Here is a 17,603-nt window from a genome sequence, read left to right as displayed (position 1 = left end):
CTTATCATTTTGGAAGCCCTTCTCTGTACCTTCTCCATCGCAATTATATCTTTTTTGAGATGCGGCGACCAGAATTGTACACAGTATTCAAGGTGCGGTCTCACCATGGAGCGATACAGAGGCATTATGACATTTTCCGTTTTATTCATCATTCCTTTTCTAATAATTCCCAACATTCTGTTTGCTTTTTTGACTGCCGCAGCACACTGAACCGACGATTTCAATGTGTTATCCACTATGACGCCTAGATCTCTTTCTTGGGTTGTAGCACCTAATATGGAACCCAACATCGTGTAATTATAGCATGGGTTATTTTTCCCTATATGCATCACCTTGCACTTATCCACATTAAATTTCATCTGCCATTTGGATGCCCAATTTTCCAGTCTCACAAGGTCTTCCTGCAATTTATCACAATCTGCTTGTGATTTAACTACTCTGCACAATTTTGTGTCATCTGCAAATTTGCAAATTATCTCCTCAGCTGCTCCATCCTCATAACCTTTTCCCCATATACTAAGCTCCTCCTACCTATCTTTTAACTCTGATCCTCTTGGCTTCCCTCTCCCTATACTTCTTTGTCCCCTTAGCTGTACTTCCCCTTTCCTGGTGTCTGCCCTCCTGTTCCTTCTCTGTGCTTGCATCCTCTTCACGTCTCTGTCCCAGTATTCCCCTAACTGGTCTTTTCCAATTCTTTTGTTCCCTTAACTGCTCTCTTCCTGTTCAGTGTGCTCATTTGCGATGTCAGTCTACTTCTCTCTATCTCTTGTGCTCGTTTGTCCCTTTAGATGTTCACTTTTAAACTGTGATCTCCCTTTTGCTCCCATCTTTCTCCTGTGGCCTTATGTTCTCTCAGCTGCTTTCCCCTGTTTACATTCAGCTAACCCTTTCCTGCTTTCTTATGGTGTCTCTCCGTCTCAAAGGTTACAGAGGAGTGCAGCCAGGGTACGGGGCAGGTGAGAAATTTACTTCTCTTACACTATGGAGCATACACAATTAGCTCAGCCTCGTGGTATAACGAGAGCTGTTCTGTATCCTTATAATCCCCTTCAACACCTCTTCCCCTCTGCTGCTATCTTATACACCTGTGACACTAAAAATGTTCTGTCATGTATTTTATTCATACATTTATTCATACATTTTCTCCCAGACTGGGAGAAAAAGAAAGGTGAGAGAGAGAGCCTAACTCTCAAAGTGAAGAGCCTATACCCTTTGGAAAACTGGCCTCTGTGCTCTTTCATTGGACCTGTTGAAAATTTACCAAGGCTGAGTGTATACATTTAGGCCCCTAGATTCACTAAGGGCCTAAATTTCAAATCCTAAAAAGTGGGTGGCTACAGGGGTGAAGTTAGAGCTTGGAAAAAAGCTAGGTTCTTAGCACCAATTTTTAACACGGGGGCCCCTAAATCTAGGCAAATTAGTATCCTTCCTAGGTGAAAATTTTCAAAGGGCTTAGACTTCTAACTTTTGGAGTTAGATTCTTAAATTGACTATTTTGAAAATGTACTAAGGCCGAGTACCTACATTTAGGTGCCTAAAAAGTGAGTGGTTACAAAGGTGGCGTTAGGATGGGAGAAAAAAGGTTAATTGCTTTGCACTGATTTTTAGCATTAGGCATCTAAATTAGGATGCTAAATCTAGGCTAATAAATAGAAACCTAAATTTAGGTCCTTAAGCTGAAAACTGAAAGACTTAAATTTGGCTGAAAATAGGAGCCTAACTTAGAATCCTAAATTGAGGAGCTCAACTTGTTTTGAATATCAGCCCCCAAAAAGTTTATCATCTTTAATTTAGGTGAATTTTCAGCTGAAAACTAAAAGGTCCAGCAAGTGGAAAAGTTATCCACCTAAAGTTAGTCAGATAAGTGTCCCGCTGAATATAGCCAGATAACCGATTTAAACATAGCTGGTTAGGAATTAAAGATATGTTTTAGAGTAATATGACCTTCTCTAAAGTTACCTGGCTAATTTAGCAGGTTATAACAGAAAATCAGCTAAGTTATCTAGCAGGGCCAGTGCACAGGTATTAGGTGCCCTAGGCAAACCTTCTGCCTTGCTCTGGGCCCGACCTCATTCACTCAGACAGGCCCCCTCTCTTACACACACTTCGGTTCCTTGTCTCATTCACACACGCACCCTTACACAGGCTCCCTCCGTCTCTCTCACTAACGCCATTGCTCTTTTGTACACACATAATTCCTCTCTCTCACACACATACACAGAGGCGCCGCTCGTGGCCCACCGAGACTCTGCTTTTCATGGCCACGAGCAGGATGGGAGCTGCTTGCGCTCCGCCGAGTCTCTGCATTTCTTGGCCATGAGCAGGATGGGTGCTGTTCATGGCCCACCAAGTCTCTACTCCTGTCGGCCATGAGTGGGATGGGCTTGGCTCGTAGCCCCATATGGCCCATATGGCCCTAGGCGACTGCCTAGTTCGCCTGTTGGGATGTGCCGGCCCTGTTAGGTCCACCCAAGAATGCCCCCAAAGTGCCTCTTTTTTTTATCTGGATATATTATAGGCAGGTAAGTGCCCCAATATTCAAAAAGTTGCCATTTAGCTGGATAGCTTTTCAATATTGGTTTCTTATAGTCTTGACTTTCCTAGAGAAATTGGAACTACAAGACCATAAATGCAATGTGACAAAACCAGAAATTGATCAGCCTGTGAAGTTTGAGCTGAGTCATGTGACAGCCCTACCTGTAATTACTATTACTGGATGGTAGCATGTATTTAGCACTACTAGATGTTAGTATTGTTACCTGTATTTGCATTTTCTGGTCGCTGAATGTCTTTGCTGCTGTCACCTCTACTTACTAACACCGATCACTGGATGACAGTGTTGTTATCTGTAATTGCTTACTCCGCTCACTGTATAGCATTGTTGCTATCGAGTGTATATTTGCTGAGTGAAAATTAAGCTGAAATGCACTGTGCGACCATTGGTAGCTTGCTGATGGCTTGTGTTATTTTCTGAGTTTTTTATTATTTATTAAGAAGCCTCTGCTGGCACTTCATCTCCACTCTGTGTTGCTCTAGGTTATGGTGGAGCTGGTTTCCCCCGTGGACAGTTGCCTCTAGGAGGTGAGTGGTATACCTTCCCCTACATGGCTGGACAGGACACAAAGTTGAGGATAGCATTTGGTTATGTGCAAATAAAATTATTCCCCCTTGTGATGTCTTCATAGCAGGGATACATTTTTTTTTTTTTGTGATATTGGCTAATATTTTCCCTGGCTTGTTTCTATACCAAAAGAATTTGTACTTTTAATATAACATGGCTCCCTTTGCCCTCTACTTGTAACTAGTTGTTTTTTAAACTTTTTTATTTGCCTCTCCAATCTCAGTATATTTCTGTCTATCCCACGCTTTCTGTTACAAATGAAATGATTCCCCCCCCCCCCACAACCACATTAGCACTTTCTGAAAATAAAGCTGTGGTCTGCTGTTTAAGGAAAGGTTCGGGACTTCTCGCCCACTTCCAGGCTGCCTCGACTCCAGGTTGCACCACACTGATGCACGATCTGAAGTCTCCAGAGGCCCAGTTTTGAGGTTAATTAATACTGAATCATTTTCCTTAGATACCAGGAAATAGTGTGCTCTTTGTGGCTGCAATGGGGAATCTGTTTAATTAGATTATAGATAAGGGCCATTCATTCCTAAGAGGCTTCAGTAACTGTTATCACCACTGTTGAAGCATATATCTGTGCTCCTGTGTTTATGATAGAAAAAAACCGGACTACAGTAGACCAATACCAGCCTTACTTTTTTCTGCAAAACCCACCAGTAACAAACTTGAGGATAACAACAAGTTTCAAATGCTTAAAGCACTGTGGGATCCTAAGTTGACAGATGTTTACTGATATATGCTCGTGAAGAGGTAGATTTTAAAACTGCTCGCGCTTGTGCCTATACACGAGCATATCGGCATGTGAGCGAGGATACACTGGAATTTTAAATTGTGCGTGCACTTACGCATGTATGTTTTAAAATGCACCAACCGTGTGCAAGTATGCTCTTAATTTTAAGAGGTTACTCGGCAGAGCTAGCGCGCGTGTGTCTTCCATAGGACCTTGTTGGCTTTTATGTATGCATGTCAGTGAATTTTAAAGTGTGTTCATGCGAGGCACATTCACAGGTTTGCAATTAGTCCACCAGTTTGTCCAGTTAATAGCAAAGTCTTTCGCACCTCTCTAGTTCTTCATCATGCATGCCCCCCAGTTGACCCAGATTCCTCACCCTGTTCTATAAGCCCTAAAACTCGAGATCAACAGACTTGTTCCTCTTCAGGAGCAGCAGTGAAGTTATGCGGATATCTAGTGTATATGTGGTGTGATTTTTGGTTTTAAATTCTGATTTACGCACACAAGTTTTGGCCCTGTCCCAGAATGCCCATACTCTGCCCCTTTTCCACCCCCTTATTCCTTATGCTTACATGGGTATATACACTCGTATTTTGTGGCTTTTTAAAATCCGTCGTGCTCGAGCAGCCCTCATAGGCATGCATGTGGGTATTTTTGCATGAGCAATGCTTTTAAAATCATGGTCCAAGGGCAGGCAGTGGTCAGGTATAGTGACAGTCCAGGCAAGGATCAGGGGCAGGCAGTGATAGTGCAACAAGAGTCCAGGCAAGGGTCAGAACAGGGCATCCATCTGAGGAAGAAGGAGAGACAGGGTTGCAGCAGGCTGGAAGCAACATGCATTACAGAATGTAGAACAACCTGTTGCTGAGGCAGAATGCGTCAAGGCAACTGCCCTTATAAAATACGAAGAGGATGATGTCATCAGTAGGTGCTGCAGGCACTTTCCTGCCGCGGTCCCTTTAAGAGGCCTGACGGGTGCAGGAAGAAGCAGGAGCTGGCGGCGTTCAGTGGCATCCTTCCATGAGAAGGGTTGGCAGCATCCAGCTGGGTCGGGGACAGTAGCGACTGGCCAGAAGGTGCTGGGCACGAAGGTGAGAACTGCTTGTGGGCTGTCCCCTCGAGTAGTCAAACACAACAGTACCCCCCTCTTAAGCCCCCTCCCTGAGGCTCTGGGTATGGGTTTCATTGGGTACCACTGATGGAAGTTGTTCAGTAGATTGGAATCCAGAATGTTGAATGATAGCTCCCATGAGTTTTCCTCTGGACCACAGTTCTTCCAGGAGATTAAGTACTCAATTTTATTGCCTCTTCTGTGGGAGTCTAAAACCTCTTGGACTTTATTTATCTGGTCTTCCTCAGAACCACCCTCTTGGGGTTCAGGCAGCTCTCTGGAGGGCCAGGAAGATATCTGTGTTTTGAGCAATGGAATGTGGAAAACGTGAATCTTTAAGGTGGGCGGTAACTCAACTTGTAGGTGGCTGGGAGTGGTCCAATGAAGTGCAATGCCACTCGTAAGGAGGGAAGCCACAGGCTTAAGAGTCTGGTGCTTAGCCAAGATTTATCACCCATCTTGAGCTGGAGAGCTGGCCTCCTTTGTGCATCGGCAGTTCTCTTGGTTCACTTAGCAGCCTTTTTAATTAGCAGGTTGATTTGATCCCACAGGTCATGCAGTTTTTGTGCTGACAATTAAGCCGCAGGTGAAGAGACTGTCACGGTCAGTGGTAATGATAGGCAGGACTGTTTTCCATAAACAATTTGGAGAGGGGAAGAGCTGGTAGCTGCATTAATGTGATTGCTGTGAGATAATTCGAACCATGGCAGGAGAGTGGCCCAGTTGTCCTGGCGCTTGTTGATGTAGGAGCAAAGAAATGTTTTTTAAGGTTTTGATTAGTATATTCCACTTTTCCATTGCCCTGTGGGTGATAGGAAGTCGTGTAATCAAGAATGATGCCAAACGACTTGCAGAGAGAGCACCAATACCAGGTGATAAACTTAACCACTCTATCTGATAAGAGATGTTTCGGGAAGATCTGTTAACCATGAGTAATGGAAAAAACATCACTGGGGACACCCATCCAGTGTTCATTACCCTGGGGAGAGAAAGATGATTTACTCTGTGCACTAGACTTTACTATTTATATCAGCCTGGATGGGGTTTTGACCATCCTAAGGACCCTGCCCATCTGGGAGCTCCATTTTACCTTGCTCCAAGAAGAGTGGGAGTCTCCCTTGACCTGATGTGAGTCCTGCACAGATTGAGAAAAAACCTGTAAAGAACATATTTATGGTGCTGAGAATGCCATTTTTCAACTATTTGCAACAGTAAGGATTTATTTGGACACTAACACATTGGCTCTTTTGACATTTTGGAACACAGCACACAGAGTATCAGAATTTCCCTAGCCCAAGGAATTCAAGAGGGAGAGTTGGTCATCACACATTGCGGGCTCCTTTCATTCCCAAGTCTATCAAACCTATACTCCTGGGAAGGAAGGGAAGTGGAGAGCTAGCCTGGGTTCTTGCCTCAAAGAAATTATAAATTAGTTTATGACCCCATTGGAGTGCAGTTTGCTAGGGATGTGCAGAAGAAAAAGTTGTTTCGATTTGTTTTTTTGTTTCGTTGGGACCTCAATTCGTTTTATTAGTTTCATAGCAAAAAAACCCAATTCATTTATTAGTTTCATTCATTTTTCATTTGCCATTAGAGTCAATGGGGGAAGTATTTGCAGCCAGTTTTTGGCTGCAGAATTGGGGTTTTATTATCAATTCAGATGAAACTTCTGGGGAGCAATCATCAGAACGGGAAAAGACTGTGGCAAAGTGGCACCAAAGTGGCATGAATGGCCTGGCACCGCAAAGGGGTACCAGGCGTGGCAAGAGTGCTTTAACAGAGATGCAAAGCAGCAGTGAGAGTGTCAAAAACACCCCACAGCTTCAAAAGAGAGCACCAATAACAGTTGCATGAACCCTCGAAGGCAGCACGAGAAGCAAAGTGGCATCAACATCCTACAGCACAATGAAGAGGTACATAGCAAGCACAAAGTGTGTCAGAAAAAATCCACAAGGTGCCGATAAAGGGACAAAGCAGCAGAAAGACTAGCACCAACACACTGAGGAACCATGATAGTGGCAAGAACACCACAAGGAGTAGAGTGAGTCATCTGGTGTATGGCAGCAAGGCAGAGTGGCAGAAAGTTGATAGGGGCAAGACGGGCTGGCATAGTGGAGGTAGTCAGGTCAATGTGGTATTGATAGGAGCAAGATAGGCTGGCAGAGTGGAGGTAGTCTGGTCCCTGTGGTTTTTATAGGGGCAAGACAGGCTGGCAGAGTGGAGGTAGTCTGGTCCCTGTGGTTTTTATAGGGGCAAGACAGGCTGGCAGAGTGGAGGTAGTCAGGTCACTGTGGTGTTGATAGGAGCAAGACAGGCTGGCAGAGTGGAGGTAGTCTGGTTCCTGTGGTTTTGATAGGGGCAAGACAGGCTGGCAGAACGGAGGTAGACAGGGCCTCTCTGTTGTTGATAGGGGCATGACAGGCAGGCACAGTGGAGGTAGACGGGCCCCTCTGGTGATCATAGGGACCTTCATTTTCAATTTTAATTTTATTTTTCCTGGAAAATATATCAGTGTTTATTACAACACACAAAAATTGAGAAAATCGGTGTAAAAAAATAGGCCAACTTTTTTTCCACTGATTTTCTCCCTTTTTTGCTTGTTGTAATAAACACTGATAAATTCCCACAAAAAATACAATAAAAACTCAAACCGAAAATCAATAAATATAGTGTGTGCATTGGTAGCTACTGAACATTCAATGTGTTGGATATATTTATTTTATGTCACTTACATAGACTTCAGTCCATCATTTAATCAGAGGCCTAAAGAATGTTACAAAATAGTGATTTGGCCCCTGGGCTGGTAAAAGCAAACCTTTCTCAGAATAAAGAAGTTCTAGAACTAGTGGTCATTGTTGCACTGAAGGTGGACCCTTGGCCTGGTGCAAGATTGGTACAGCCCTCTGGTCGGACCCAGAGAGCACCTGGAGGAGGCTAGCTGGAGCGCCCAGAGAGGCTAGCTGGAGCTTCGCCAATAGCAACTCGGGTTTTCCGCAGGTTGAGCCCTTGGGTACCCGGGCCCCCTGGTCTTAGGTGGGCCTCTCAGGGTCTCCTAGAGAGGAAGCACAGGAGTGTGCCCACCATGAACAAGGGTGTGCGGTCGATGTCCAAGCAAGAATGTCCAGAGGTCACAGGAGGCCAGAATAGAGTGTCTGAGTGGATAGCGAGGAGCAAGGCCAGAGTATCAGTCCAGAATGGTCAGCCGAAGCAGGGGTCAGTACCTTTAGTCAATCCGGGAGTAGTCAGATCAGGCAGAGGTCAAGTTCCAGGCAGCAGTCAGACGAAGCCAGAGGACAGGCAGAGGTCAGGTTCCAGGCAGCAGTCAGACGAGGTCAGGAGCAAGCAAAGGTCAGTACTGTGAGATCAGTCCGAAGAGTACAACCAGGAATGGAGAGATGAAGGAGCAGGAGACACTGGAACAGGCAAACTAGATAACACCAGAGTGTATGACCTGATTGCCAAGGCAAGGATCATGAGTTTGAGCCCTGTCTTATATATGGAGTCTCTGTGATGTCATCAGCGAGCGCCTCTTGGGGTTTTCCCACGCTTGGCCCTTTAAAAGGCTGCAGGTTGGCCGCGCGCCTAGGGGCGAGGCCAAGGACATGGAGCTCCCATGGGAGCTCCGCTGTGAGGCCTGCATTGGAGACTGAGAGCGGGGGAGCTGCGAACTGGCTGCAGCTGCAGAGGAGGAGAGCCTGGAGCTCGTGGATGGGAGAACGAGGTGAGCAGGGCCGGCCATGGAGTGGATGTGGCCGGGACGCACAGCAGTCATGATATGAGGCTCTGAAAGGATTTATTTATCTATTTATTTAAAAGCTTTTGTATACCTTTTATACAATAAATAGAGATCTAGGCGGTTTACAAGATAAAACTTACATAATATAACAAATAAAAATGATTTATTTATTTATTTATTTTAAGTTTTTTCTATACCGTCATTTGGTGGGGACCATCACAACGGTTTACATTAAGGCACATAAAAGTAATGATTCTACAATTTGTCGTTTACATAGGTGCCATAAGGTTCGGTAACATTGTTTGTTATCAATGTTCGTTGTTAACTGTGATTAATCATGTCCATGTCTTTCCTTCTCAGTTTTAAGTACAGAACTAATTTTACAAATGTAACTTATCCATTAGTGATGGTGCGCTATATATTAAAAACTTCACGCTTCGTGAATTTCTGCAGTGTGTATGGTTGTTTAATTGTTCGTACTTTGCCCATCCCTGGCTTCTATTCTCCCTTCTCTTTTTGGAAAGCTTGTTTAAATAGCCAGGTTTTTAAACTTTTTCTAAAGGTTTTGCTGTCTCTTTGTAATCTTAAATCCAAGGGCATGGAGTTCCATAGTATGGGTCCTGACAATGATAACACCCTCTCTCTTACTTGTGTTAGTCTTGCCGTTTTGACTGATGGTATTGTCAGGAGAGCTTTGTTTGCTGACCTTAGGTTTCTGTTAGGGACATGTACTCGAAGGGCTATATTTAACCAGTCTGCGTTTTTGTTATGTATTAACTTATGTATGGTGCACAATGTTTTGTATTGGATTCTTTGTTCGATCGGAAGCCAGTGTAGTTCAACCAGTGTTTCCGTGATGTGTTCTCTTTTGCTTTTGCCAGTTAAAACTCTTGCTGCTGTGTTTTGCAAAACTTGCAGTGGTCTTAGTGTGGTGTATGGTAGACCTAGTAGAAGTGCATTACAATAATCAGTGCTTGCAAATATCAACGCTTGTAGTACTGATCGAAAGTTAGCAGTTGTTAGGAGTGGTTTGAGTCTTCTGAGGACCATAAGTTTAGCGTATCCTTCCTTTACTTTTAGAGATATGTGATAGCAGTATAATAAAACAAATAGCAAAATTAAATGAAAAAAAGATCCAGGTGATTTACAGGTTAAAAAAGTGCGTAATGAAGAAAATAAAATAGCATAATTATAAAACAATCAACAAGAATAGACTCAAGAATAACATAGGAACGTATTTTTTCACAGAAAAGATGATGGATGCATGGAATAACCTCTCAGTGGGGAGGCAAAAACATTAACAATTAAAGAAAGCACAGGATTATTAATTGCAGAGAAGTGAGAGAAAAGCCATGGATCACCTGTGGTCTAATACACTGTAGCAGAAAGAAATTGAGCAAACTAGATTGGTCCTTATCTGCTGTCAAACTATAGGTTTCTGTTGTTTTGTAATGATAAAGAGTGGTAATAAAAGTCGCATGTGAAGATCAGAGCTGGATTTAGGGCGACCCCCCCCCCCCCCCCCCAATACCTCACTTGAGCTGAGGTGGAATGGGATCTGCTGAAGCTACGCAATTTCAGTCTTCGGTCACAGCCAGGTTGGGCCTGTCTTTGGCTGCAGCGGGATGGGATCCACTATGGCTACGCAAATCCTCTTTGACCGTGGCGGGATGGAATCAGCTGTGACCACGCTGGGCCTTTCCTCCTCTGTCCCCATGGTGCTCAGGGCACCCCTCACCTGATGGCACTCTGGGCAACCATCCGGCTCACCCATCCCAAAACACAGCCCTAATGAAGATATTAAACATCTCCAACTGTTTGGAAATTTGCAGTTAAAAGTTGGCAACCCTAGTCGATACTTAAAACAACCCATACAATGGATAACTTATTTGGCTAACATTAACTAGATAATTTATCAGGGATATTCAGCCAGATACATGTCCCACTGAATATCCTCAATTATATGGTCATACTTACTGTACAAGCAGGAAGGGAAAAAAAAATACAACCAAGCAGTGCTGGAATCCTAGCTTACACTTCTAGCACGGCTCACATAGCAACACTACAAGCGCTGGGCTGGGATTCTTGTAGTAACTTAATGGGAGGTTGGCTGAAGATCAAGATTGGCCAAGGTCCCAGGAGGATAAGAGGGTTAGGGTTGAGGGTGAAGGTGAGAGAGGGAAGGAGGCAGTAGAGGGCTAATTTTGCCACATTTAAGATGAACTGGGGAGGGGGTGGGGGAGGTTGGTCCCAGACACTACTTTTGGAGTTTAAAATCTGTCAGAGAAACCTATCAGAGAGAGGGCTTTGGAGGGGGAAGCAGGGCCCAGCAGGGCCCATGATTTAAAGCTTTGGTGAGTGGGACAGTGATTGGGCCGCTAAGCCACAAGGTTTCTTTTTTTTTTTTTCCACTCAGTAGCCTCACCTAAAGTTATCCGGCTACATGAGAAGGGATAATTGTAATCCTAACCAGCAATATTCAAAACATAGCAGATAAGGTTTCAAATTATCCGACTAAAGGTAGCCAGATAACTTTAATGGGGGAATATTCAGTGGAATGTTTATCCTGCTGAAAATCCAAGGTGACTTGTCTAGCTAAATTTAGCTGGAGAAGTTAAGCCTTCTACCTTTTTTTGAATATTGGTCTCTAGCTATTTTGGATTTAAAGTGAGAAGTGATGCTGAATCTCAAATCCCACTGATGCAGGAAACTCTATGCTCTGAAACACAGATCGTGTCAGAGAAAATCTTGTCAATATAAGTTGGGGATGTTGATTTTCTCTTGCATGTAAAATAGTATTATTTGAAATACACAAAGTGTTGCAATTTGAAGGAACGATGATTGGAAATTGGGCACTTATATGAGTGTGCATTCAGTACAAATCATGAGCATGTGGCTTTAACAAGTATGAAGGTCCAAAAGACAGCATCCTAATGTGTGTCATGAAAATATATTGAAATGTTAGAGGAAATAGCATTATTATTTACAGTTATTTAATCCCTCTTTTTTGGACTCTCAGTTTTGTTGTATTAATTTTTCACCATATTGAGTAGTAGTTCTCAACCCAGTTCTCAAGACACAGCTAGCCAGTTCAAGTTTTCAGGATATCTACAATGAATATGCATGAAATAGATTTGCATGTACTGCCTCTATTGCACGTTGTTCCCCTGTCTACAGTTGGAAGACATGAGACAGGAATGCCTTTGTGCTTAAGCATTATCATTCTCTCCTGTATGGGGAAGGAGAAAAAATGTAAAAAGCTGTGACTATTGAACGTGTTTCATTTGATATTGCTGATAATTTGCGTGATGCACAGCAGTAACAATTATGTATTACACAGTGTTATGTGGATTCAATTATAATATTGAAATTAAAATTATTGTAACTCATTTTTACAGGTCTTGGGAGAGGAGGGAAACCCCCTAAAGCAGGTACATTACTTTTAGTCCATTTGTGTGTCTCTCTCTCAGATTCAAGAAATGTTACCGACATAACAATTTGTATGTGTTTGCAAATTAATATATTGTGGGGGCAATAATCAAAAGACTATATGCAGGTAAACGTGTTAACCCATGTAATAATGTGATTTATTGCCCTCCTATAGTATGGGCAAAACTATATGTGCTGTTTCCTAGCGGCGTGCATAGGGTTGCCAACTATCTGAATTTTCTCCTCCAGACAGTATGGAATTTAAAGGCAACTTCTGGAAGCCAGACAGAGGGCTAAGATGTCTGGAAATTGTCCGGATTTTAACCCTCCAGTCCAGCACAGCGGTTATGTGGCAGTGACACCAGCACCTCCTAACCTAGCCCACAGCTTCTCAACCCCTGTGCTGCCTCAAAATTCCTTTTGTGCCACGGAGATCTCCCTCACTCCCCTCTGCCTCATCTGGGCCGGCACATAACACAAGCAGTAGGCTCAAAAGCAGGAGCCACATGTAAAGAAAGGAAGGGCAAGGACCTGCTAACTGGACTTCTGCCACTATCGCTGCCAATGGAATAAGGAGGCCCAGGAGTGCTGCTGCGACCCTCCCACATTAAATTATGCCAGGAAGATCTGTCTCTAGAAGAGTACGAGAAGGATCATAATGTCAGAATTGTGACTGTATTCTAGTCCAGCTGGAACTTGTCCCTTTGCAGGGCTACAACATGGGCTTTGCTCCACACATTTACTTCCCATTATTATAAGAACATAATATATGCCATACTGGTTCAGACCAAGGGTCCATCAAGCCCAGTATCCTGTTTCCATAGTGGCCAATGCCCAAACATTAAATAGATCCCATGCTACTAATGCCGGTAACAGGCAGTGGCTATTCCCTATTGATTAATAGCAGTTTATACACTTCTCCTCCAGGAACTTATTCAAACCTTTTTTAAACCCATCTATACTAACTGTCTTAACCAATTCCTCTGGCAATGAATTCCAGATCTTAATTGTGTTGAGTGAGAGAGTTTTCTCCAATTTGTTTTAAATGTGCTACTTGCTAAATTCATGGAGAGCCCCCCCCCCCCCCCCCCCAGTCCTTGTATTATCTAAAAGAGTAAATAACCGAATTACATTTATCTGTTCAAGTCCTTTCATGATTTTGTAGACTTCCATCATATTCCCCTCGGATGTCTCTTCTCCAAGCTGAACAATCCTAACCTCTTAAGCCTTTCCTCATAGGGGAGCTGTTCCATCCCCTTTATCATTTTGGTTACTCTTCTCTGTACTTTCTCTAGTGTAACTACATTTTTTTGAGATGCAGCGACCAGAATTGCACACAGTATTCAAGGTGCGGTTTCACCATGGAGCGATAAAGAGCAGGTTCCCCAAATCTGACCCTCAGCAAGGACTGCATACCTGGTTTTTGGTATTTCCATAATGACTATGCATGAGATATTATGCCCTGTCTGCATTATATGCAGATATATATCTTCTGCATAATCATTGTGAAAATTCTAAAAACCAGAATAGTTTGCAACCCTTAAAGTCTGGAGTTTGGAACCTCTGGTCTAGACACTCCCATTGTGTTGTCTCGCTCAGTCCGTTCTCCAGATTCCCTTTGTGGGGTAAAATCCAATTCTACCCTCCCTAGGATCTATTATATTATTTCAGGTTGTCTTCTGTATATAGTATATTAAACAAAAAAAAAAAGGAAAACAAAATGGGTTTTCACCCTTTAAAACATTGTTCTTCTTTTAGCAATTTGTTGCTATTTTCCCTTTTTTTTTTGTGAAAGGCAGCCCTTATGTAGGAATTCCCACTTGTGTGGCTGATTCATGCTGCTTGTCTACAGAGGAAACCAATTTACTTACCTGTAAGGGGGTGTCCTCTCTGGACAGCAGGATAAACAGACACACATGTCCCCTGAGCTCCCTTTTTTGGAATTGCCTTTAATTTAAAACTATTATACAGGGGCACCTTCACCTATGGAGGCAAGAGGAAAGTCCTTTGCACGTCAAGAAAAGTTTCTAGATTTTCTGCTGCTTCTGAAGAAACATTCCCTGTCAGCACCTTAAGGTTATGGCTGGCTTTCTTGCTGTCCATAGAGGACATTGCTTACAGGGGAGCCATTTTGTTTTCCCTGCTCCAGGTTACAGTAATGGAGTTGGTGTTGGCAGCTTCCCAAGCACAGGTGCTCAGCTTGGTAAGATTTATACGGTCTGATTTGTTTCAATATAGCCTTCACCGAGTTATATTCAGACATTATTTTCCCCTCTCTTGTATTTATAGAGGAAATCTTTATTGAATAAGGCTCACAGATTGAGAGAATTTGTGACTGCAGGAGATTGTGATTCTTGCCTAGAGGAAGTTTCTAACATGCTTTTCTCCATAGGTTATCCCAGTAGAACAGGTGCTTATCCCGGTGCTGGTCTTCAGCCTGGTTATGGAGTTGGTAAGAATTGAAACTATCTCCTCCTTTGAGATAAATGCTTCAGAGAATACCTGAAGGAGACAACATATTCTCAGCTTGGTCTGTACAAAGTGACAATGAAGGGCTCTATTTACTATAACGTTAAAAATGTGCTCTAATATGTTTTTAACTTGTGTTAGTGCACGTGAAAAACATGTGAAAATGGGAATTCTAAAGAGCATTAAACCCTTAGTATATCTCAGATTTGTGCCATCAATACACATTCCTGGGTCCAAGAAGCCATGCATTACCAAGCGTGGCAACACATACCCCAGCACCTTCCCCCTGCCATGATCTGCTAAAGGAGCTTGTAGCCCTGAGTGTGTTGCTCTCGCTCCGCAAGTGCATACTTCTGACCCCTACACCCGCTTCCTAGTCACATACCCTCTCCTCTATAGCAGAACAATGCCTCTTATAGTTTGATTACCCCCTCCCCCCCCCCGAATATGCCAAAAGAAACCTGCTGCACAGACGTTGATACTGTACTGGGTTTTGAACTTCTTTGTTTTTGCCTCCGATATTTAATTCCCCTTGTTCTATTGTTGGACAAGAAAAAGAGAAAGATAAAATATTCTTCTCCTGCAGTAGTCCAGACAGAGTTGCATGTCTTTCAGGCCGATACAGTATGGTGTGCTCGGCTGAGCGCACCGTTTAGCACCTGTTTTAGCCATAAGTTTTCAACGCGCGTCTATTACCCCTTATACTGTACGGTTGAAAATGCGAGGCCGACCCCGCGAAAACTAATAGCGCTCATCACATGCAAATGCATGTTGATGAGCCTATTAGTCACCCAGGATACTGAAAGTAAAATGTGCGGTGAAGCCGTGCATTTTACTCTCAGGAATTAACGCCTGCCCAAGGGTAACCCGGAAAATACTGCTTTTCTGTGCACTCTCTGACTTAATATCCTAATGATATTAAGTCAGAGGAACCAAAAATTAAAAAAAAAAAAAGTTTTAAATCTGCCCACCGGTCAGCAGGTTAGAAAAACAGACGCTTAGTTTTCGGCATCTGTTTCCCTAACCTGTGGCTGTCGGTGGGTTGAATTGAGCGTCGGTTGTCGGACCTGCTGACAGCCACCTCTACCGCTAATAAGGAGGTGCTAGGGACGAGCTATTATCCCTAGCGACACCTCATTTAATTAGAGAATCGCGTGCCCAGGGAGGTGCCTGGGCGTGCGTCGGGAGAGCGGGCGCTGGCCTGTTTGTGTGGCAGGAGTAAAGTCTATCAGCAGACGGTGTGAGTTCTACAATTTGGACAGATGAGAGAGTGGCCGCTCAGCTACAGAAGGAAACATCTGAGTCTCCCATTCTGGGAACATCCATACCCAGGTCAAGAATACAGTAGCTCAAAAGAGGCCCTTGTAAATGAGACGCACATTAGTGGGCAATAATAGGGCTCCTTATTATATTTACCATGTCTTGTAGGTTTTTTTTCTTAGATGCAGGTAGTACTTTATTATCAGAAAACTGAATGTCCTTCATGTTTTTCTTCGAGGACAAGCAGGATGGCAGTTCTCCCACATGGGTGACATCATCTGATGGAGATAGCATGGAAAACTAATGTCAAAGTCTCTAGAACTTTGACCATGCCGCACTGAGCATGCTCACACACGCATTATTCCGTGCGTCCACATGGGATCCCTTTAGTCTTTTCCCGCGGAGCCAGTCAGTCACTCTCCTGTTGCTGGGCCTTGGGTTGCTTTTATTCCAGTCCAAGGATCATTCCTCAGAGTCCCGTGGTTTATTCCTCATAGTGTAAGAAATGGCATGAGCGTGAGCACTTTGTGCCGCGATGCAGTTGCTGCTTCATCACGGGTGGGCCCATGAGGCCTGCTCCCACAGCTGGAGAACGTGCTTTGACGCGAGCCAGGCTAAAGCTTCACTTGAACCAGCTGCCCCCCCCCCCCCCCCCCCCCCCCCCGTGGATTGGGCCCTTACAGCAAGGCAGAGGCCAGAGCAGTCCAAGAGTCAAGGCTGGTGGCAGACAAGATGCGGTCCAGGTTCAAGGCTAAGGTCAGGTCTAGGCGGCAAGCAAGGGGTAGATCTAAGTCCATGGCTGAGATCAGAACCAGAGAAATTGGCCAAGAAAGACAGAGGGGACAGGCAGGACAGGGTAGATAAGAAAAGGCATGGCAAAAATCCAGACAAGACAGACAAGACAAGGAAACAGAGAGAGGGCAAGGTGGAAAGCAAGCTAGATGAGGCAAGGCTGGAAGGCAGGCAAGGGACCTGTGGCTGAGCCCTCTCAATCTTTGTAGCTGCATCTTTCAGTTTTTACTATTTTTCTCATTTTATTAAAGTTTCCCTTTTGAAAGTTTAATGCTAGTCATGGATTTACTTATTGTATCCCCCTTCCAGTCATTACTTCAAATTTGATCGTGTTAGGATCACTATTGCCAAGTTGCCCCTCTCTCTAAATTCTGTGCACCGCTAACAAATAGATCTAAAATAGCTCCCTTTCTCGTCTGTTCCTGAACCAATTGCTCCATAAAGTTGTCATTTATTCCATCCAGGAACTTTATCTCTCTATCATGTCCTGATGATACCTTTACCCAGTCAGTATTGGGGTAATTGAAATTTCCTGTTACTGTACTACCAATTTGGTTAGCTTTCCTAATTTCTCTTAGCTTTTCATCCTCTAATCTTTTTGGTCCGGTGGACGGTAGTATACCCCTTCACTATACTCTTACCGAACGCACATGGTATTCCAATCCATAAAGATTCTATTGTGCATTTAGTTTCTTGCAGGATCTTTATCCTGTTGGACTCTATGCCATCCTGGACATAAAGTGCCCCCCCACCACCAGCACACCAAGTTGTTCCTCCCTATCATTGTGATTTGTATATCAGGGTACAGATTAAATCACAATACCGTTTGGTTATCCTCCTTCCATCATTTCTCTCAGATGCCAATTAAGTCTATCTCATCATTCACTGCTATACATTCTAATTCTCACATCTTACTTCTTAGACTTCTGGCATTGGCATACAGACA

The 17,603-nt window shown here is 43.7% G+C and overlaps 1 protein-coding gene across 7 annotated transcripts in view; it reads left to right on the top strand.

The window, feature by feature from the left end:
• LOC115094073 (elastin-like) overlaps window positions 1–17,603 on the top strand; it is a 122,466-nt gene that overhangs the window by 43,755 nt on the left and 61,108 nt on the right. For 3 of the 7 annotated variants that reach the window (XM_029606749.1, XM_029606748.1, XM_029606755.1), the window contains 5 exons: window positions 924–956; window positions 3,037–3,081; window positions 12,106–12,138; window positions 14,286–14,339; window positions 14,529–14,588. In XM_029606749.1, coding sequence (XP_029462609.1) covers window positions 924–956; window positions 3,037–3,081; window positions 12,106–12,138; window positions 14,286–14,339; window positions 14,529–14,588 — 225 coding nt within the window. The remainder of the gene's footprint in view (window positions 1–923; window positions 957–3,036; window positions 3,082–12,105; window positions 12,139–14,285; window positions 14,340–14,528; window positions 14,589–17,603) is intronic. The other 4 variants (XM_029606750.1, XM_029606752.1, XM_029606753.1 and 1 more) reach the window with 4 other exon arrangements.

This window comes from Rhinatrema bivittatum, chromosome 6, assembly GCF_901001135.1.
Source record: "Rhinatrema bivittatum chromosome 6, aRhiBiv1.1, whole genome shotgun sequence".
Lineage (NCBI taxonomy): Eukaryota > Metazoa > Chordata > Amphibia > Gymnophiona > Rhinatrematidae > Rhinatrema > Rhinatrema bivittatum.
This window is presented reverse-complemented; position numbering and strand designations above follow the sequence as displayed.